Source organism: Dendrobates tinctorius, unplaced genomic scaffold (genome assembly GCF_039654945.1).
Source record: "Dendrobates tinctorius isolate UK_male_01 unplaced genomic scaffold, ASM3965494v1 ptg000098l, whole genome shotgun sequence".
In the NCBI taxonomy this organism is placed as follows: domain Eukaryota; kingdom Metazoa; phylum Chordata; class Amphibia; order Anura; family Dendrobatidae; genus Dendrobates; species Dendrobates tinctorius.
The window spans coordinates 24,475,608-24,493,276 of record NW_027361766.1 but is presented as its reverse complement, the minus strand read 5'-3'; the positions used below and the strand labels follow the sequence as shown (position 1 = coordinate 24,493,276).

At 47.0% G+C, this 17,669-nt stretch overlaps 1 protein-coding gene across 3 annotated transcripts in view; it reads left to right on the top strand.

Moving 5' to 3' along the window:
* Nucleotides 1–17,669, top strand: part of RAB7B (RAB7B, member RAS oncogene family) — a 123,051-nt gene that overhangs the window by 40,163 nt on the left and 65,219 nt on the right. The window contains exon 6 of one of the 3 annotated variants that reach the window (XM_073587238.1): nucleotides 7,525–8,715. The exons of the other annotated variants lie outside the window; for them this stretch is intronic. Within the exon in view, the coding sequence (XP_073443339.1) occupies nucleotides 7,525–7,614 (90 nt within the window). The 3' untranslated portion in view covers nucleotides 7,615–8,715. Of the gene's footprint in view, nucleotides 1–7,524; nucleotides 8,716–17,669 lie in introns of those variants that run through there. 3 annotated transcript variants of the gene reach the window in all.

Genomic DNA, 17,669 nt, shown 5'->3' with positions numbered 1-17,669 from the left:
CTCTGAAGGCTCTGCATTTCAGGAGAGGATGAGGCTTCTGATGGAGCGGGTGTGCAGCCCCTGAGGGATCAGTCGCCACAGAGGTACTGCACCTCCTCCTGAGGTGTGGTACACCATTATACAGGTAAGGTGGAGACACCTGACCACACTCCAACACCTGCATCCCACACAACATAGTAGTGTAGCAAAGCACCTTTGGTGGCTCCCTGCTTGGAACACAAAGAGTGCTGGGAGGTGGGTGGAGCTTAGACTGCACAAGAGAGCGGGAGAATATTAGGAAAAGGTCAGTATGTGAGAGAAGATCCCCTGAGTGGGATGGAGTGAAGGAGGTGCTGCAGCAGACTCCAGTGACCTGGAGCTGCTGGCACGGGAAAGAGAAATAGAAAGCCTGATTCTTCAGAAGGAAGATAGTTTAGTACGGAACGTAAGGAGAAGAGCAGAACTAAGGACGAGGGTCAGAGCAGAGCCCTTCCTCAAATTATAAGCGCATGGCCGGGGTCTGGTCCCCGAGATTGTATGGATACTGATGTTCCAGCAGCAGACACCGGAGGAATAGAAGTTGTCACCACTTTATTCCCACCTAAGACTTGGGGGCACAACAGCAACGTGAGTGAGCTGGGACTTGATAGCAAGGAGTCCCTGAAACAGGCTACAGCTGTCTGCCGTACAAGTAGAGTTCTAAGTAACATCAAGAAGGAGGAACTTGAGTTTAATACGCAACTACCAGTACTTCAGATTAGGCGCTAGTGTGGAGACGTTCAGAGAAGGCACATGTTGGAGAAGTGCTGGAAAGGTGTACTTTACCTTGCTCGGGAGTTGGCTGAGCCCCTGACCTGGAGGACACGGCACCGAAGTGGGCACCTGTATGCGCAACAGACTGTGAGTAAAGCTTTGGAACTATATGCCCTTGTGTCCTCCACTTATTCCTGCACCTTGCACCTGGCTCTGCTACATCTACTTCTTTACACCATCTCTCCACTTGCCAACCTCTTCTACACTGCCCTGGGACTACAGCTCCACCTGTGGGGAGCTTCAACATCATTGCTGCACCACACCATCCGTCCCAGAGAAGCAACCCTGCAGCGCTGGTGGCGTCATGAATCATCTTCACAACTTTATCCCCATCACTCTACCCCCTTTTACATTGACCGCCTGAGGCCACGGACCGGGTCATTGCCGCTGTGACATCTCCCATTGTAATCAACGGGCCCGGCATCGAGTACCCCACGGCCTCTGGGGGCGAGTCAATTTTGGCGTCACGAACAGGATGACGAAGCCCGTTACCACCGGGTCCTGTGTGCTGAAAATTTATTGGACTTAAAATTGCTGAAAATGTGCAAAACAACCAAAATGATAGACTGTAAAATGGACTCTCAAAATGGCCGCCAGCGCCGTGAAGAAGCGCGTGACAACATGAGTGGCCCTAAGAAAAGAGCGCAAACTGTCCTGGGCCTCCCCTACCTGAACTTCTATGCAACAGCAACATGTCCCACCCCCAGAGGGTTTCGTATACTGGCTTGGTATGGAGGAAGAGGAAGAAGACACCACCCCAGGAAGGAGGAGCAAAGCCCTGTGGCGGTAAAGGAGCCCAGAGAGAAGCAAGAACGCCAGGACGCCATGATGGAAGAAGGACGGAGGCCTGAAGAGCGTGAGGAAGAGGAACCTGCCTTCCCTGGTGCACCAGTCGAAGGCTCCGGCCCTGCTTCTGTGATGGACCGCCAGCAGCTGGAAGAAGAAATCGCCATGCTGAACCGCGGTCTGCGGCTGAAGCAGGAAGCGCTGTGGATCTTGGACCGGCAGCGCACCCAGGAGGGGCCTGCAGAAACAATACCTCCACCACCGGTACCCGCCGCCACTGCACCAGTTCTCTCCCAGGCAGCACCTGTGAAACCCGCGGCCGCTGCTATGCCATCGGCAGCACCTGTCACCATCTCCCTGCTGCTGCCGCTGCTGGGCGCTGCCTTCCAGGAGGAGTTACCTGAGGACCCGGGAGCTGAATGTGAAGCAGGGAACGTGTTCCTGCCTGGACCTGGCGCAGCCGCGCAGGTCCCACTGGAGGCCTCAGCAGACCCTGAACCAGCACCTGCTCCACGCCAGTCTCTGCCCGCTGACCAGGCAGCTCCAGCAACCACCGCTGCCACCGGCTGCCATCCAGTGCCTGCACTGGAGCCAAAATATTGCCAGGAAATGTCAGGTACGACCTTTGCCCCTGCAACCGGGTTGACCCCTGAGTTTCCGTCCCAACGCGTACAACAGGCCGGTACTTCGCATGGAACAAATGAAGGAGCTGTGTTCTCAATTCCAAGATGCTAAGCTGACTGCGATGGAGAAGTGGAAGAAGTCCCTGCTGAAAAGGGCAAAGCTGGAGCAGACGCGTCCCATCCAGCGTCTTCTGATCTCAGCGGAGGGACCTGAACTGCTGCTAGGTGTTACCATGCATCACGGATTTCCCGTACCAGAGATTCGTTATCCTCGCCTTTTATCACACAAGCGACAAGACCACCACTAAGTACATTTCTAACTGAACTGTTACCCAGGAGGGTATGAGCACCATTGTGCCCTCATTTTCTGTGTTTTCCCCAGTTCCCCCAGTTGGCATCAGTTTTCCCCTTTTTATACAGAACTGCCGTGATCATGAACTGGAAATGTTTCACAAACTTTGTTGAAAATAGTTTGCGCCTCTTAAGGTGCTCTCTCTTGGTTTTAACAAACCTTCTTCAAACAAGGACTACCTCAGACCCAAGTTCTACTTCAGCTACAGAGACACTGCAAGAAATGCCGTCTGGGAGCCGTGTCCAGCCCTTGCAAGAATTACTGTTGTCTTACTGTGAAGTATTTTAGAATGTGCCTTTTGAAAACGTTGGTAGCAATGTTTAGCTGCAGTATGAGGAGTGAATATTTTGCAGAATTTAGCCTCGTAGTAATGCTTAATAAAAAAAAAGTGAAGTTTTGAATAAAAATTTGAATCCAGGTGACAAACCAGGAGTCAGCGGTTGTCACCTATGGGTCTAGAAGAAACAGAAGAATGTGAAAATGTGAATGATAAAGGAAAATATGTTGCAGCGGGGATAGTAGGCCCTGAACTGGTAGTCAACTTCTTAGCAACGGTTACTGCCAATAGCACTTTAAATTAGGTAAAATGTTAAATTATAGGTAGTCTGTTATCTTGTTCTGCAACGTTTAAGAATCAGTGCCTCCCATATTGGGAAGTTTAGTTTAAAAATTGTTCACCTGTTAAAATGCATTTTAAAAATTTTGTAACACCTTTGTTTCACTTGCAGCCCGCGGACGTGCTGTGTTTAATGGGGGGGTATGTGGCACCCCTAAGGGTTCTGTCGCCACAGAGGTACTGCACCTCCTCCTGAGGTGTGGTACCCCACTATCCAGATAAGGTGGAGACACCTGACCACACTCCAACACCTGCATCCCACACAACATAGTAGTGTAGCAAAGCACCTTTGGTGGCTCCCTGCTTGGAACACGAAGAGTGCTGGGAGGTGGGTGGAGCTTAGACTGCACAAGAGAGCGGGAGAATATTAGGAAAAGGTCAGTCTGTGAGAGAAGATCCCCTGAGAGGGATGGAGTGAAGGAAGTGCTGCAGCAGACTCCAGTGACCTGGAGCTGCTGGCACGGGAAAGAGAAATAGAAAGCCTGATTCTTCAGAAGGAAGATAGTTTAGAACAGAACGTAAGGAGAAGAAGAGAACTAAGGACTAGGGTCAGAGCAGAGCCCTTCCTCAAGTTCTAAGCGCATGGCTGGGGTCCGGTCACCAAGGTTGCACGGATACTGATGTTCCTGCAGCAGACACCGGAGGAATAGAAGTTGTCACCACTTTATTCCCACCTATGACTTGGGGGCACAACAGCAACGTGAGTGAGCTGGGACTTGATAGCAAGGAGTCCCTGAAGCAGGCTACAGCTGTCTGCCGTACAAGTAGAGTTCTAAGTAACATCAAGAAGGAGGAACTTCAGTTTAATACGCAACTACAAGTACTTCAGATTAGGCGCTAGTGTGGAGACGATCAGAGAAGGCACATGTTGGAGGAGTGCTGGAAAGGTGTACTTTACCTTGCCTGAGAGTTGGCTGAGCCCCTAACCTGGAGGACACTGCACCGAAGTGGGCACCTGTATGCGCAACAGACTGTGAGCAATGCTTTGGAACTACATTCCCTTGTGTCCTCCACTTATTCCTGCGCCTTGCACCCGGCTCTGCTACATCTACTTCTTTACACCATCTCCCCACTTGCCAACCTCTTCTACACTGCCCTGGGACTACAGCTCCACCTGTGGGGAGCTTCAACATCATTGCTGCACCACACCATCCATCCCAGAGAAGCAACCCTGCAGCGCTGGTCAAACTGACCAGAAACCACAGGTGGCCTCACGAATCATCTCAACAACTTTATCCCCATCACTCTACCCCCTTTTACATTGACCGCCTGAGACCACGGACCGGGTCATTGCTGATGTGACATCTCCCATTGTAATCAACGGGCCCGGCACCGAGTACGCCACGGCCTCTGGGGGCGAGTCACGGGCACTGCTTGTCAGGTTCTCGCACCTTTGTCTCTGATTGAGAGCAGCCAGCAGACCTGTAATTGGAACTTAGATAAGAAACATTAGTCTTGTGCACTGCCACAGAAGTTCTGCGTGGGTTTGCAGCTGGTGGTGGTGCATCATATGATGTTGTAAATTCAAAGCTGGGATCATTTCTGATTGCCGCTTGTTCATGTATAAAGTCTACAAAAATGGAGAAGGGAGGGAATGAAACACTGTGTTTGTATTTGTACGTGGAGCCACGTGTGAGCCACCTCTCCTGTAGATTGTAGGGCAACTTTTGGACTATAGGGTTAACATCTTTGGCTGTGTCGAGGTATGCGAGTCCTGGTAGGTCACCTTCACATTTGGCAACCAGGACCTCTTGTAGTAGGTCACCTAGCTCTCTAAGTTTTGGGAAGACCTTTGTTAGATATTTTAGGAAAGTCGTCGATTCTTTTGAACAAGGCTCTCTCTATTACCTCTGCAGAGCCGTAACACTCATCTAGCCTCTTCCAGATCTCTTTAAGGCCTATTTGAGGGTAGTTTATATTAATGTCAATGATCCTTACTTCGTGTTTGACTGACTCTTCTCCCAGGTATTTGACTGTTTTTTAGCCCCAAGTCTCTGGTAACATTTTGGAAGGAAGCTTTCCAAGATCTGTAACCTTCAGTGTGGTCAGTGAATTTCCTGAGTCCCTTGGCAACTTATTCACGTCGTGTGAAGATCCTAGCAAGTTCTTTTGTCAACTGGTTGTCAGCAGAGTATACTGGTGATGGGTCACCCTGATAGTGATGTGAGGTGCGTTCATACCTGTTAGTATCCTCAGGGTGGCGCCAGCTGGTGTCATATTGCTTTGGTCTGACATGTGGTGTGTCAGCAAGGTGATTCACGTTGGTTACCTGGTGAGGGGCAAGTAAGACAGGAGAGTTGCTTTGCTTCACATTTTCCTGGAGCTGAGCTTCATGATGACTCTTACTCGTTTCACTGGATGTGTCATGATCTTGGTTATAGTTTGGATCAGGAAGTTCATTAACATATTGAGATGTGCGTTGTGGTGAATCTTGCAGCGGCAACTTCAGACTTGACGTACTGCTGCGACTATGCAGCTCAGGGTTGTGTGCGGCTTCCAGTGCTTCTGCCTCGGCCAATGCTCCAGCAGCCTCTCTTTTTACTGCTTTGCTCTCTAAGGCTGCATCCACTCTCTACTGCGTCTTTCTCTCTCGCTCATCTCTTTCTAAGCATAACCTTCTCTCTTGATCCTCTATCTCTATGCGTGACCTTCTCTCTTGGTCTTCTCTCTCTATGCGTGACCTTCTCTCTTGGTCTTCTAAACGTGCTTTCTCTAATTTAAGTTGCATCTCCTCTTCAGCATAGCGTGCTCGCATTTTGGCGGCTTCAGCGTTTGCGCGCACAATGGCTACCGCGCTGCTGATGGATACAGTCTTTGAGGAGATGGATGTAGCAGATTTTGTCCTGTGTGATTTGTGGGACATGGTGTCTTAGAGGGATGTCTGGCTGTGTAGAGATTGCTGTAGCTGTATCAGTCTCTGTGTAGCCGGTGACTTGAATCTCCCTAGATGAATTTCTGCAGCATCACTAGTTCCTGCAAGCTGAATGAAGGCTCTTCTCTCTATATTCCACTAGCTGGAGATCCGTCGTTTCACTAGGGTCCTGCAAGATGGAAAGTTACTCTCTGTATTCCCACTAGCTGGAAAGCCGCTGTCCAATAAGGCAGACTGTAGTTGAATCTGTTTTATTGAACGTAGGTATACAGATGAGGTGAAACTATAAACAGAAATACATAGAGACAATCAGTGCCGGGTACATAGAAAATTCATATACACATAAGGTACATGACTGCACTAATAGCTGATCAAGGGAACTATCTAAGCTGGCCAATATGAGAGATAGTGATATATAAAGGGAGCGTGTCACTTACCAGCGATGCTAACAATAGGGGAAAGATGGATGAGGTGTTTCCAGTATGCAAGCAGATGAAAAATGGAGGACTGGACAGGGAAATGGGGCTGGACTAGACCATAATCCCTTGCAAATTTACCAATGATACAGTCGGAACTGGAGGTAAAATGAAACGAAAGCAGGAATAGAATAACACTGCAGTTATTATTTTTGGCCACTAGATGGAGCTGGAAACAATGAACATCAGAAACTATGAAACTGAGCATTATCACTGAATTTATGCTATGAAAATAAACATTTAAGAGTCATTATTTATGTCGGAGACAGAACGAAAGGATTGTACAGCAATTTTGATATATTTTCAAGATAATAATGTAATATCCCAGAGATGGGTATTACTATAACTTTGTATAAGATTATTTATAATATGTAAGTATTGTACTGTGCCTGTGCCTTGTAGGGGTTTGTATTGTTGTCATTGTCTAGTACACCAGTTAGGGAAGGAAATAGTTGAATCTCACTAAGATAGGTTGCTAGGCTGGGGGCATGTACGAGTGTAACTCATAAATACCCTCCTCCGTTCCAGAGTTCTGAAAGCAGCTGGAGCGCGTGCTGTGCAGTACACCCTATCCTTGTGATTAAAGTGACGTTTGAAAGACCCATGACCAGTGGGAATGTAAATACGACTTGTCGCTCTATATTATTCTACCCAGCACTTTGGTGAAATATTGTGCTATAAATACAAGCAATCTTTTAAAAAATTCTAAATGCCACTGCGCCTGATTTCTGATTTCCTGCAATTTGACTTACCGTAATTTGGATTCTCTGGTTCAGCCTGCACCCCTCTCTACCTAATACTGAGTGCGCACCTTATATCTATCAACCACTGACCGTGTGACAGTAGAACAGGACCCGACCCATGCCCTCTGTACTGGAGGGTTCCCGATGCACTCAGGTCTAACAGAACTATTGCATACTTAGTAGTGTTGTTGGGAGTAAAAGTATAAACATTATCTCTTCATTATTTTATCTGCTTATATATTTGCATGTTTTTTATTTTCACAGTACCAGGAATGTCGAGAAAGTTATCTTACTGATTCTATCAAATTAACTCCAATGAAACACTCCGTGACCGTGGGCGGTTCCTGCTGTTGATGAAATCATCACTTTATATTATTATATTGACTCTTAGTTACTTCTATGGGAATGGACATACAATGAAATACAGTCAAATGAATAAGGCCTTGTGTGATTTGAGCAGATAACCTGCTGCCTTGGTAATCTATGTAGACTCAAGGCCCAAGATGGGACTAAAAATCAGCCCTGACATACAAAGCTCATCAGGCAACATATACATCTGCTCCACAACAAAACAGCACACAACGCAAGGTTTTTGGACAAGGTTCTGCGGGTTTTGCTTTACTTTGTCATGACCCTCACCACTCCTTTAGAGGGTTTATCCAGGATCAAATCTTATTTCCCACAGATTTGCATATATAGAAAATGACAAAACCATCAAACTCGCCCTCCCCTGGTGTTTGTTCACAGACTGCAGTTGTGATGTTTCGACTACATTTCATGGGACCACTGCAGTCAATCTCACTGGACTCAATTTGTCACTACGAGATAGACAGCACAAGACTGCCGAGCCCTGACATAGTTCACATGTACTGTAGTTATGATGTCATAAAAAAACAGGTTAGTGGTAGAGATCCAGCTTGAGACCACGGGTGGGTGAGTATGGCTCTGGGTTTATTATTTTTATGTAGTGGGTAGTTTGGTGGCCAAGCCTACTAGAGCTGGGGTCCTGGGTTCAAATCCCACCAAGGAAAACATCTACAAGGAGTTTGTATGTTCTCCCCGTGTCTGTGTAGGTTTCCTCCAGACTCACTGGTTCCTCTGACCCTCCAAAGCCATACGATTATGGAATCTAAATTGTGAGCCCCAAAGGGGACAATGATGGCAATGTCTGTTAAACGCTGTGGTATTAAAGGTACTATGTAAGCAAGTAAAATAAATATAGTGCACTCTACGCAATAAAAAATGTTTAAACCTGGAGAAATCGAGCAGCAACATATATAACAAAGTAAAAATTCCATGAAAAATTCCCCAAAAAAGTTATTTTGGTATTTGGTTGATACTACGTGACAATTTCAGCCACGACACTCATTGCACTTACAAAAATTGCATTATCCTGCTGCTACGTCACACTGTAATGTAAGGGAATGCTATAAAGCAGATTGCAAGAAATCTAAATGATTTTGACTTTTATATCTCATGCGACCATATTCACTAACATTACAGTGCATTCACAACATTACGTGATCTTTGGCCACACAAGGTGTGTCATGGCCAAAGTGGTCAAGTAGCCACAGCCTAATATTATGTGCCCCCCTACAGTATAAAACCAGCAATGCAACTCATAAGCAGTGTTATACTATGAACGAATCACTGTAAAAAATAACAGTCGGTATTTTCAGGGGTGGATTAAGTGTAGCCAGGGACCCAGATAGTTTAGGGTGCATGCGCAGGGAGAACAAGACTATAGTCATGACTTAAATTGCTGAAACATCTATGTCCAGTCCTTCCGCTACAGAAAACTGTAGTCTTTTCTTCAGTGTATCTGCATCTCCAGATCCATAATCCCCCAGGCGCTTCCCAGGCACCGACAGTCCCTCTGGCAGGTGACCCCCCAGCAATGGAGACACAGTCAAAGATAACTTTAACATTCTCTTTACTGAATACTTCACATGTTACATCCACAGTTGGTACATCATGGATTTCATTTGTTCCCTCATCTTTCCCTGCATTGCTGTGGCGTCTGTGCATTACACTCCCGGACCGGACCGTCCTAGACTACTCCCCAGTTCCTTCCTGGCCTAACCTCGCCATAATGACAATACCTTCTGCCTGTTTTGCCCCAGACTTGAAATAATCAGTCACCAGGTTTGGTTGCCTCTGGTAAAGCCATCTGTACCGATCTCGTCAAAGCTCCAACTTCCTTCATCTCTTCAGTCCAACCGACTGCTGCCCTAAAGGTATCTTCCCAGGCGATGAGTCGCCACATCTTTCTTTGCTTGTTCTGGCCCACTGCTATGATGCACAGTGGCCGCGGATAATGTGGGCTGTAGCGATTTAATGTTATGTGGCTGCTGAGCTGTCCAGGCCAATAGCCCATGTGGACACTTGGGCACCCTGGCCCTGTCTGACTTAACTTCCTAGAAACTTCTGTCTTACCACCTGGCAGCCCCTCATACACTTAACCTCCTAAAACCATACTATAAACTATACCTACAGTGCACACTAGTATGCCCCCATCTAGTGGTGCATAAAGGAACTACACTTACCCTTGTCTATAAGAACTATAATACTAAGGTGCCCGCCTCTAATGTCCCAAAAGGATGCACCTTACTTTCCCTAAACTGAACATGAACATTAGTATACATCACATATATCGTATACAGTATTATACTAAAGGAACACAACACAATATAATGCAGTTCTCTAAAGAATGGTAACACATGTATGAATGTGGCAGTACCATAAATGTGAGTGATAATAAATCTTACTATGTAGCAGTACCGCAAATATTTATCATAGACATTATCAACATTAGCATACAGTTGTGGCCAAAAGTATTGACACCCCTGCAATTCTGTCAGATAATACTCAGTTTCTTCCTGAAAATGATTGCAAACACAAATTCTTTGGTATTATTATCTTCATTTAATTTGTCTTAAATGAAAAAACACAAAAGAGAATGAAGCAAAAAGCAAAACATTGATCATTTCACACAAAACTCCAAAAATGGGCCAGACAAAAGTATTGGCACCCTCAGCACAACCTTTAGCCAAAATAACTGCGACCATCCGCTTCCGGTAACCATCAATGAGTTTCTTACAATGCTCTGCTGGAATTTTAGACCATTCTTCTTTGGCAAACTGCTCCAGGTCCCTGATATTTGAAGGGTGCCTTCTCCAAACTGCCATTTTTAGATCTCTCCACAGGTGCTCTATGGGATTCAGGTCTGGACTCATTGCTGGCCACCTTAGAAGTCTCCAATGCTTTCTCTCAAACCATTTTCTAGTGCTTTTTGAAGTGTGTTTTGGGTCATTGTCCTGCTGGAAGACCCATGACCTCTGAGGGAGACCCAGCTTTCTCACACTGGGCCCTACATTATGCTGCAAAATTTGTTGGTAGTCTTCAGACTTCATAATGCCATGCACACGGTCAAGCAGTCCAGTGCCAGATGCAGCAAAGCAACCCCAAAACATCAGGGAACCTCCGCCATGTTTGACTGTAGGGACCGTGTTCTTTTCTTTGAATGCCTCTTTTTTTCTCCTGTAAACTCTATGTTGATGCCTTTGCCCAAAAGCTCTACTTTTGTCTCATCTGACCAGAGAACATTCTTCCAAAACGTTTTAGGCTTTTTCAGGTAAGTTTTGGCAATCTCCAGCCTGGCTTTTTTATGTCTCGGGGTAAGAAGTGGGGTCTTCCTGGGTCTCCTACCATACAGTCCATTTTCATTCAGACGCCGACGGATAGTACGGGTTGACACTGTTGTACCCTCGGACCGCAGGGCAGCTTGAACTTGTTTGGATGTTAGTCGAGGTTCTTAATCCAACATCCGCACAATCTTGCGTTGAAATCTCTTGTCAATTTTTCTTTTCCGTCCACATCTAGGGAGGTTAGCCACAGTGGCATGGGCTTTAAACTTCTTGATGACACTGCGCACGGTAGACACAGGAACATTCAGGTCTTTGGAGATGGACTTGTAGCCTTGAGATTGCTCATGCTTCCTCACAATTTGGTTTCTCAAGTCCTCAGACAGTTCTTTGGTCTTCTTTCTTTTCTCCATGCTCAATGTGGTACACACAAGGACACAGGACAGAGGTTGAGTCAACTTTAATCCATGTCAACTGGCTGCAAGTGTGATTTAGTAATTGCCAACACCTGTTAGGTGCCACAGGTAAGTTACAGGTGCTGTTAATTACACAAATTAGAGAAGCATCACATGATTTTTCGAACAGTGCCAATACTTTTGTCCACCCTCTTTTTTATGTTTGGTGTGGAATTATATCCAATTTGGCTTTAGGACAATTCTTTTTGCGTTTTTTCATTTAAGACAAATTAAATGAAGATAATAATACCAAAGAATTTGTGTTTGCAATTGTTTTCAGGAAGAAACTGAGTATTGCAGGGGTGTCAATACTTTTGGCCACAACTGTATGTAAACATCAACACATGGAAGAAGGGAAGCAAGGAGGTAATTCTATCTCTCCCCCTTAAGCCCCCTTTACATTTAGCGATGCACCAGTGATCCCGACCATGATATGACCCAGTCAGAATTGCTGATGCATCGCTAAATGGTCGCTAGTGAGCTGCCAAACAGGTAGACTCACCAGCGATGTAGCGAAGCAGCAGCGGTCGTTACTTAACTTTCAGACGCGGCGATGAACACGTCCTCCCGCCCGCGTCCACGCGTCGTTCGTCTGCGCCAGCAGGAAGCCCAGCAGGAAGCAGCCGACGAGAAATGGACCTGGACGATCTTGCGCGATAACCAGCGGGGGAGGCAAGTATCACACATAGCGATATCGCTAGCAATATCGCTGCTGCGTCACAAAATTGCCACAGGTGGCGTCACGACTCATTTATTCTAATCATCATAAGCACACTGAACATTCCCCCTTTTACAATGGGCGCCCAGGGCCACGGGCCGGGTCCCAGCTGCCGTGACATCTCCCATTGAAGCTCATCGGGCCCGGTACCGAGTACCCCACAGCCCTGGGAGGGCGACCCACATCCAGGTACATAATAGATAACGTCTCTGGAGTCGTTCTCCTTTTTTTCATCTTGTCCAGACCCCATGATGAGTTTTCTCATCCACGGCCATCTCTGCAGACTTTCATCTTCTCTGGTTTTCTGCAGCAAATCTCTACATGACGCCCTTAAAGATAGCAGTGTCATTATAATGCTCCTGAATAAAAATATCTGCCCTAAACTGAGACCCTTAATAAATAATTGCCCCTCACTATATTGTCTGCACAAAATATGACCCTATTATGGTACATGCTCTTCACAGTGACCTCTCCTTCCGATACTGGGACCCCTTTTCACAATGTTCTCTCACAGTTTCCTCCCTATAGGGCTCAGTCTCTATACTGTACCCTTTCATCACACTCCCCCCTTCTTGGTATACTGTCCCCTCCTGGCTGTAGCATTAAGCCCCCGTCACACACAGCGAGATTGCTAGCGAGATCGCTGCCGAGTCCCTAGTTTTGTGACGCAACAGCAATCTCACCAGCGATCTCCCTGTGTGTGACACATCAGCGACCGCCCCCCCGTCTTGTATCGCTGATCGTGCTCTGACATTTTTTTGATTGTTGGTCTCCCGCTGGCCAGCACGCATCGCGTGTGGCAGCGGGAGACCATCGATCAGCGAGCTCCCAGCGCTGTAAGTAGATGCTGGGAGCTGGTATCCAAGGTAAACTGCCGGTAACTAAGCGCGTGCATCCCTTAGTTACCTGCTGTGTACCTTGGATACCAGCGTGCTCGCGCTGGGAGCTGGTATCCAAGGTAAACAGCGGGTTTCTAAGTGCCACGAGCTTAGTTACCTGCTGTTTACTTTGGATACCAGCTCAAAGCGCGAGTACGCTGGTATCCAAGGTACACAGCGGGTAACTAAGCGACGTGTGCACTTGTTACCCGCGTCGTCGCTGGTCCTGATAGCTGGTGAGATCTGCCTGTTTGACAGCTCACCAACAATCATGTAGCAACACACCAGCGATCCTGACCAGGTCATATCATTGTTGGGATCGCTGGTGCGTTGCTATGTGTGACGGGGGCTTTACATTGTCCTCCCATGCTACACCCCTACTATTCAGTCTCTATTCTGTGGCAACTCACTTTTCTCCCCCCATACTATCGCCTCACACTATTCCCCTCCCTCCTCATACTGTCTCCTCTCACATCCCCCCTGTTCACAATACTGTCTCCTTATATATTTAACCCCTCATACTGCGTTTGCACACATGACATCACCCTTACTCCCCATACTGTGTCCACATACATTTTTCCTATCACTACCCATACTATGTCCTCATACATTCCTGGCGAGCTCCCCATACTGTCTCCACCCATCCCCCACTCACCATATTGTGTCTGCACCCATCCCCCATACTGTTTACTCATCCATGCCCTCATTCCCCCATACTGTTTCCTCATACATGTCCCCCATACTGTTTCCTCATACATGCCCTTCATCTCCCCCTTTGCTCCTCATTTTGTGCCCTCAAATTTCCCCACACACATTAATTCCCCCATCCCCACTCCAAATCTCCCCACACACATTAAATCCCCCCCATTTCCCCGGGGAGTTAATCTTCGGTGTCTTCAGCTCCACTGGAGCACTTAGCACCAATGCGCACCTCTGCAGGGCAGGTGAATGACGTCAGCAGCATGAGCACATGACCTGATCACGCTGCTGGCGTCGCTCTGACCCGGTGCTCAGAGCTTCAATTGTACTCGCGAGTACAATTGATCCCTGGGAGCCAGTGCGCTGCACTTCTCTGTGCCGGCTGTCAGCTTGATAGCCGACACAGAGAACGACCGACTCACAGTCCCAGGCACGGCAGAATGCAGCCACCTGGGGAGACACTGCGGACTGCTGCAATAGGTGGCTCGACTATGCCCCACAGCCAGCTGCGCCTGGGACACATGCCCCAGCTGGTTCCCCCTAGATACACCTCTGCCACACAATATAATGTTCTTCATAGCTCCCCTCCCCACACAGTATGATAATACCTCCACAGCATGATGGTATCCACAGCTCCCCACACAGTATGATCGTTTTCACACAGTCTCCAGCACAGTAAAGTTGTTACCCCACAGCACTCCACATAGTATGACGGCCCCAGTACAGTGTCATGGTATGCCCACACATTAATAGTCACCACTGCCCTCCACACAGTATGATGGTCCCCCCACAGCATGATGGGCTACACAGTCCCCCACACAGTATGATGGTTTCCCCACACAGGATGAGTGTCACACCTCAGTCCCCCACACAGAATGACAACCTCCATAGTCTCCCACACAGTATGATAGTTCCCCCGTACAGGATGATGGTCTCCCTTACAGCCCAATACAGTGTGATGGGCCCCCTCAATGACTCAATAAAGAATGATGGTCCCCTACAGCCCCCATATAATATGATGAACCCTTTTACAGCCCCCATATAGTATAAACTCCTTTACAGCCCCAAACAGTATGATGGTCCCCTTACTGCCCCAGTACTGTATGATGGTCCCCCTCACAGTCCCAATACTGTATGATGGCCTTGCACAGTATTATGGACACCACAATGTACAAAACAATCAACTTTGTACTCACCTAATCCAGACTCCAACGTTGCTGCTGCTTTCTGTTCTATCATGCCTTGCAGTGTCTTACATACCACAAGCAAAGCACGTGACACACCAACAAATCGGAATGCTGTACTGCAGAATGAATGTGTATACAGGGGCTAAGAGGAGTGAAGTACCACAGGATGGGGCTTTACATAGAAGGGCCTGAAGAAACTGATTTACTGTGTAATGGGACTGTATAAAGAGTACTAGAAGGAGCGATGTACTAAAGGATGGGGCTGTACACAGGAGGCAGAGATGAGCAATGTATTAAAGGATGTGCCAATGATGCTAATCACTTCTCATGGCCAAGCCGTGACTCAGGATTGTCAAGGAGTCCAAAATCAGATGCCAGAAGTCTATGTCATTGTAGAGGTCAGCCACAGCCGTAGTCGTGGCTGAGTGTATCAGGCCTTGTGTGCCCTGGCCTCCCAATACATAAAAATTATGCTTCACTGTCAGTTTACTTGCTTCTCCGTCCCCTGTGCTGTCAGGGTCTGTTCTCCACTCCGAATAAAACAGAGGAACAGTCCAGGTGCAACTCGAAATGTAAAACTTTACTTTCATGACTTCGCAGCACATCTAGATTCCTTACAACATTACCAACAGCTTGTACGTTACATGTTACTTCGTCTTTCCCTGCACTCCTCTCCTTGTAACACTGCATATGCCTGGGTCAGAATGTTTCCAACGGCTCCTCAGCGTCCTCCCTGGCCAGCCTCACTGCATATGGTTGTTCCCTCAGCTGTTTCACCCCGGATCTGAAGGCATCAGCCCAAGCAATGACCTTCCACATGGTGAGCGACCTGCCCTGTAGTGCTGTGGTGACTTCTCCTATGGTCCAAGCTCCTGTAGCTGCTGTCGCTGCTGTATCTGTAGGTAAGTTAGTCCACTGATTCTGGATGGCTGGGTTCCTCCTTAAACATTGCGGGGTGCTGAGTGGCTCGGGCATTTAGCCCACCCGAGCACTTTGGGCTACCTAGCCCTGACTTACTCTAACCAGGAACTACTCCTGCCTTACACCTCAGCTAACCCCTTCTATAATAACTATTTACTTTCTATGGTACCTTTATCCCACACTATATAGACTATTATATCTCCATCTAGTGGCCTAATAACAATACTACATTTTTTCTATGCAACACCTTAAGAATATACTGCATACATAGCAAATTCTGTACAAGCCAGCAATATATATATATATATATATATATATATATATATATATACTGTACATTTATATTATTATACACACTAAACGGGACATGTTTGGAGGTTCAGGACAGCTTCTCTGACCCCGTTACAACATAAACAGAAGGAAGAGTCAAAAGCGTAGTCAGGTAACATTCTGAGGTCAGAATACCAGGAGGATAGAAGATCAGAGCTAAAGGTCTTAAACGGATGGTCAGAGCGAGATCCAAATTCAGGTAACGAAAGATCAACATACAGAATGCAAGGCACAGAGGAACAAACCACACTTAGCTGAATGAACGTCTGGCAGAAGTCTGGGAGAAACAGCTCAGTTTAATAGCATGGCAATTACCTGGGATAATGAACACTTGGAGACAGTCTGCATCTCAAAGTCTCAAATTGGATAGTCAAGCTGTCAATCAACACACTGACAGTTCTACCAGACTGGATGACTGACCTGTCAATCAAAGCACCAACAGCTTCAGCACACCCCAGTACCAGATTTGATGACTGAGCTGTCAATAACTGTTTCACAGACACTCCGAGGGGTGGAACTGTGACAGGGCCTATATATAAAGGGGCTTAAAGGAGTGATGATTTGCAGGACAGAGTTGTATCCAGGGTCTGTGAGTAGAGGTGCTATGCATTATGGAGATGTATGCAGAGAGGGCTAAGAGGAATGATTTTCCACCGGATGGTACTGTATATAGAGAGACTGAGACGACTGATGTTTTTCAGATGTGGCTGCATATACAGATGCTGAGAGTAGCATCTGCTTTAGTATGGGACTTTATCTAGAGGGGCTGAGACGAGTGATGTACTACTCAATGGGGATGTATATAAAGGAGGATGAGAGAAATGATGTAACACAGGATGGGGCTGTATATATAGCGGCTGAGAGGAGTGATGCACCTCAGGATGGTGATTTACAGTATGCACATGCACTGTGATAAGTTATATTCTGGGTATTAACAGAAGTGATGTTATTTACATGGGACTCTGTATTGGAGGAAGCTGAAGAGAGGGGAGTGATGTTTTGCACATGAGACTGTGCTGAAAGTAACTGAAAAGTGGGGAGTGATGGTATTTACATGGGACTGTACACTCACTGGCCACTTTATTAGGTACACCTGTCCAACTGTGTGTTAAGACTTAATTTCTAATCAGCCAATCACATGGCGGCAACTCAGTGCATTTAGGCATGTAGACATGGTCAAGACAATCTCCTGCAGTTCAAACCGAGCATCAGTATGGGGAAGAAAGGTGATTTGAGTGCCTTTGAACGTGGCATGATTGTTGGTGCCAGAAGGGCTGGTCTGAGAATTTCAGAAACTGCTGATCTACTGGGATTTTCACGCACAACCATCTCTAGGGTTTACAGAGAATGGTCCGAAAAAGAAAAAAAATCCAGTGAGCGGCAGTTCTGTGGCCGGAAATGCCATGTTGATGCCAGAGGTCAGAGGAGAATGGGCAGACTGGTTCGAGCTGATAGAAAGGCAACAGTGACTCAAATTGCCACCCGTTACAACCAAGGTAGGCAGAAGAGCATCTCTGAACGCACAGTGCGTCGAACTTTGAGGCAGATGGGCTACAGCAGCAGAAGACCACACTGGG